Below are 4947 nucleotides of genomic sequence, written 5' to 3' on the forward strand. Positions count from 1 at the left end.
AGGAAGAATCCATGGATGTGGAGGCTTCCAGCATTAACAATAGCAGTAGCAGTTCCAAGAGTGTCAACAATAGTATTACAAGCAGTAACAGCTCCACAATGGGTACCTCAGCTGTAACAACCTCTCTACCTCACATAGGGGATCTGACAACATTAGGCAACTTTTCAGTGATAAATAGCAATGTAATAATTGAAAACCTTCAAAGTACGAAAGTGGCAGTAGCACAGTTCTCACAGGAAGCGAGATGTAACGGCGCATCGAACAATAAGCTTGCTGTACCTGCTCTAATGGAGCAACTGTTGGCTCTACAGCAGCAGCAGATCCACCAGTTGCAATTGATTGAACAAATTCGCCACCAAATATTATTGTTGGCTTCCCAAAATACAGACATGCCAACATCTTCTAGCCCTTCTCAAGGTACTTTACGAACATCTGCCAACCCCTTGTCCACATTAAGTTCCCATTTATCCCAGCAGCTGGCTGCAGCAGCTGGATTAGCACAAAGCCTTGCTAGTCAATCTGCCAGCATCAGTGGTGTGAAACAGCTACCACCTATACAGCTACCTCAGAGCAACCCTGGCAACACTATAATTCCATCCAGTAGTGGCTCTTCTCCAAATATTAACATATTGGCAGCAGCAGTTACAACACCGTCCTCAGAAAAAGTGGCTTCAAGTATTGGTGGCTCACAGCTCAGCAACCCACCAGTATCAGCATCATCTTCACCAGCTTTTGCAATAAGCAGTTTATTAAGTCCTGCATCTAATCCACTTCTACCTCAGCCCACACCCAATAACTCTGTTTTCTCCAATCCCTTGTCCAATATTGGAACACCTGCAGAGGATTTAAACTCCTTGACTGCCTTGGCACAGCAAAGAAAGAGCAAGCCACCAAATGTAACTGCCTTTGAAGCAAAAAGTAATTCAGATGAGGCGTTCTTTAAGCATAAATGCAGGTTCTGTGCTAAAGTGTTTGGGAGTGACAGTGCCTTGCAGATTCATTTACGTTCTCACACTGGCGAGAGGCCATTTAAATGCAACATATGTGGAAACAGGTTCTCCACAAAGGGAAACTTAAAAGTCCACTTTCAACGTCATAAAGAAAAGTACCCTCATATTCAAATGAATCCCTACCCGGTGCCAGAGCACTTGGACAATATTCCTACGAGCACAGGTATTCCTTATGGGATGTCTATACCACCAGAGAAACCTGTCACAAGCTGGCTGGACAGCAAGCCAGTCCTTTCCACTCTAACGACGTCTGTTGGCCTGCCGCTCCCACCCACGATTCCAAGCTTGACCCCATTCATCAAAACTGAGGAGCCTCAACCTATTCCCATTAGCCAACCTTCAGCTAGCCCTCCGTGCTCAGTCAAGAGTGACTCGGGAACAGCTGATCCCACATCAAAAATTACCAATGGACTTTCTGATGAGGTAGAGGCTGGTGTTTTGCCTACCTCAAATGGCAAAATGGAAGAAAATCCTCAAAACACAAACTCCATCGCTAGCATGAGCAGCTCTGTGAGCTCACCGGCAGCAGACTCGGGCTCCAGCAGCATTGTTGCTTTTACAAATCCACTGATGCCGCTAATGTCAGAGCAATTTAAGGCAAAGTTTCCATTTGGAGGATTATTGGATTCAACGCCAGCATCTGAAACATCAAAATTGCAGCAACTGGTAGAAAACATTGACAAAAAGGCAACTGATCCTAATGAGTGTATCATTTGCCATCGAGTCCTCAGTTGCCAGAGCGCACTGAAAATGCATTATCGCACGCACACCGGTGAAAGACCATTTAAATGTAAAATCTGTGGTCGTGCTTTCACTACTAAAGGCAACTTAAAGACTCATTATAGTGTCCACCGTGCCATGCCCCCGCTGAGAGTACAACACTCATGCCCGATCTGCCAGAAAAAATTCACCAATGCTGTTGTGCTTCAGCAGCATATCCGAATGCACATGGGAGGGCAGATACCCAACACCCCAGTCACGGAAAACTATCCAGAGTCAATGGAATCAGATACAGGATCTTTTGATGAAAAGAATTTTGATGATATAGACAACTTCTCAGATGAGAACATGGAAGACTGTCCTGACAGCAGTGTGCCAGATACTCCTAAATCTGCAGATGCTTCACAAGACAGTTTGTCGTCTTCTCCGCTACCCCTGGAAATGTCAAGTATTGCTGCTTTGGAAAATCAGATGAAGATGATCAATGCAGGACTTGCTGAACAACTTCAGGCAAGCTTGAAGTCAGTTGAAAATGGGTCAGTGGAAGGGGACGTTTTGACTAACGATTCTTCGTCTGTTGGTGGTGATATGGAGAGCCAAAGTGCTGGAAGTCCTGCTGTCTCAGAGTCTACCTCTTCCATGCAGGCCTTGTCCCCATCTAACAGCACTAATGATTACCACAAGTCACCAGGTATCGAAGAGAAACAAGTAAGAGCTTTACCAAGTGAGTTTGCCAACGGTTTGTCTCCAACCCCTGCTAACAGTGGTGCTTTGGACTTGACGTCTAGTAACACTGATAAAATGATTAAAGAAGAGTCTTTGAGTATGCTCTTTCCTTTCAGAGATAGAGGTAAATTTAAAAACACCGCATGTGACATTTGTGGCAAAACATTTGCTTGTCAGAGTGCCTTGGACATTCATTACAGAAGTCATACCAAAGAGAGACCATTTATTTGCACAGTTTGCAATCGTGGCTTTTCCACAAAGGGTAATTTGAAGCAGCATATGTTGACACATCAAATGCGAGATCTACCATCACAACTTTTTGAGCCCAGTTCCAGTATTGGTCCTAATCAGAACTCTTCGGTTATGCCTGCTAGTTCACTGTCATCACTCGTAAAGACGGAGGTTAATGGCTTTGTGCATGGCTCTCCTCAGGATAGCAAAGAAACACCCTCCAGTCTGGTTGCTTCGGGGTCACTGCCCTCCTCCGCCACATCACCTGTCCTGCTCCCCGCTCTCCCCCGAAGAACCCCCAAACAGCACTACTGCAACACGTGTGGGAAAACATTTTCCTCCTCCAGTGCTCTGCAGATCCACGAGAGGACACACACTGGTGAGAAACCCTTTGCCTGCACTATATGTGGAAGAGCATTCACAACAAAAGGCAATCTGAAGGTACTTTCCCTTCTTGCTGTTCTTAAGTTTCACTTTTGACTTGTTGCAGGGGGGAAGGGGCTATGGTTTTTTGTTTGTTTGTTGTGTCTTTTTTTTTCCCACACCTGCTAATGGTAGCAGTGCTACCTTGGTTTATGGTTATCTGGTACAATTTTTTTTTTCAGTCACCTTTGGTAGTACTAGATCGGCTCTTGCTGATGAGTGCTTGTGCTTGGAGCAGGTCTGAAGGGTGAGGTGGTTTTGATGCTTGATTAAAATTCACCTACAAGCAAAGAACATCTATGTAGAGTATGAAATTGAATAGCTCAATGTTGGTAAGAAGTATTAATTCATAGAGAAACGCATTTAGTAATGCGAAAAGCCTTTCACCTTTTTAAGAAGTGAAAGGCTCTTGAATGTGCTGTTTTTCATAACTATCATGTAAAATGATGACTATTTAAAAAAAACTATTAACATAATTCTGGAACTAATGGGCATTGCTTTAATTGATTATATAACTAACATTTCCTACTGATACGTGTTTGAAAAAGCAAATATACTTACATTTTAGAACACCAGTTGAGCACTTTAGTGTGTACATTTTTCTGTTGACAGAGTATTTCTCTAGAGGTTGCTGCCAGTAATGTGAGATGAATAATTACTTTCAGGCTGTTCTGTCTATACATGAGGCTCTCCGATGAGCAATCAGTAAAGGATACTTTCTGCCTGTCTGAAAAGGACATTTATAGGGTAAAGGGTGTCAAATACAATACTTACCATTGCAATGAAAGTGGACATAGCAATTCTAGCCCTGAAAGCAGCTATCTGCAATTGACTGAATAACATCAGGTCATTATAAACTAAATACACGTAATAAAAAAAGAGTAACAAGCAATGTATTGTTCAGGAGGAAGATGGGGTATTCTGGGTATTGGTGATAGGCTGATCTAGAAGCAGCTTATTTACTAAACCAGATGGGAAATGGAGTATCGCATCCTTTACCTTTAGTGCCATTCAGTACGTAACAAGCCTGGACGTGTTTGTGGACCACTCTCTTTCCTCTGTGGTCAAAATAAGTTTGAAATCCGCTACTAACAACAGTTTTCTGTTTGTTTCTTCCTTCCTTCCTTTCTCTTCAGGTTCACATGGGCACTCACATGTGGAACAGTACTCCTGCGAGACGAGGCAGACGACTTTCTGTAGATGGCCCCATGACATTTCTAGGAGGAAATCCTGTAAAGTTCCCAGAAATGTTTCAGAAGGATTTGGCTGCGCGGTCGGGGAGTGGAGACCCCTCCAGCTTCTGGAACCAGTACGCGGCGGCGCTGTCCAATGGCTTAGCCATGAAGACCAATGAGATCTCCGTCATCCAGAACGGGGGCATCCCGCCAGCGCCAGGGGGGCTGGGCAACGGCGGCAGCTCACCCATCAGCGGCTTGACGGGAAGCCTGGAGAAGCTCCCAAATTCAGAACCCAATGCACCTCTAGCTGGTCTGGAGAAAATGGCAAGCAGTGAAAATGGGACAAACTTCCGATTCACGCGTTTTGTGGAAGACAACAAAGAAATTGTAACAAATTAGAAAAAACTCCATAAATAACATTCCTGCAAATAGTGCAACCTAGGGTTGCTTTTTTCAAACCGCAAGCTACAACATTACCAAGACTTTCTTTTGTACCATGTTCTACTTCTAGAGTTCTAAGAGAGCTTATTTATTAGTGATATAACCTTGCTTTGCAAACAAATGCAAGCATTAACTTTGGTCTCCTGTATTTTGAACTAAATACTAATCGACTAGAGTGCTGTAAACTTGCTGTAACATTTATGGCAGTTGCAAGTCTG

General features: G+C 43.7%; 1 protein-coding gene across 1 annotated transcript in view; it reads left to right on the plus strand.

Annotated features, from left to right (window-relative positions):
- SALL1 (spalt like transcription factor 1) overlaps positions 1-4687 on the plus strand; it is a 13322-nt gene extending 8635 nt beyond the window's left edge. Inside the window, exons 2-3 of the mRNA XM_062586424.1 lie at positions 1-3128; positions 4247-4687. The exon at positions 1-3128 is cut by the window's left edge and continues 285 nt beyond it. Coding sequence (XP_062442408.1) covers positions 1-3128; positions 4247-4687 — 3569 coding nt within the window. The remainder of the gene's footprint in view (positions 3129-4246) is intronic.
- Positions 4688-4947: the final 260 nt, after the last annotated feature.

This window comes from Rhea pennata, chromosome 13 (genome assembly GCF_028389875.1).
Source record: "Rhea pennata isolate bPtePen1 chromosome 13, bPtePen1.pri, whole genome shotgun sequence".
In the NCBI taxonomy this organism is placed as follows: domain Eukaryota; kingdom Metazoa; phylum Chordata; class Aves; order Rheiformes; family Rheidae; genus Rhea; species Rhea pennata.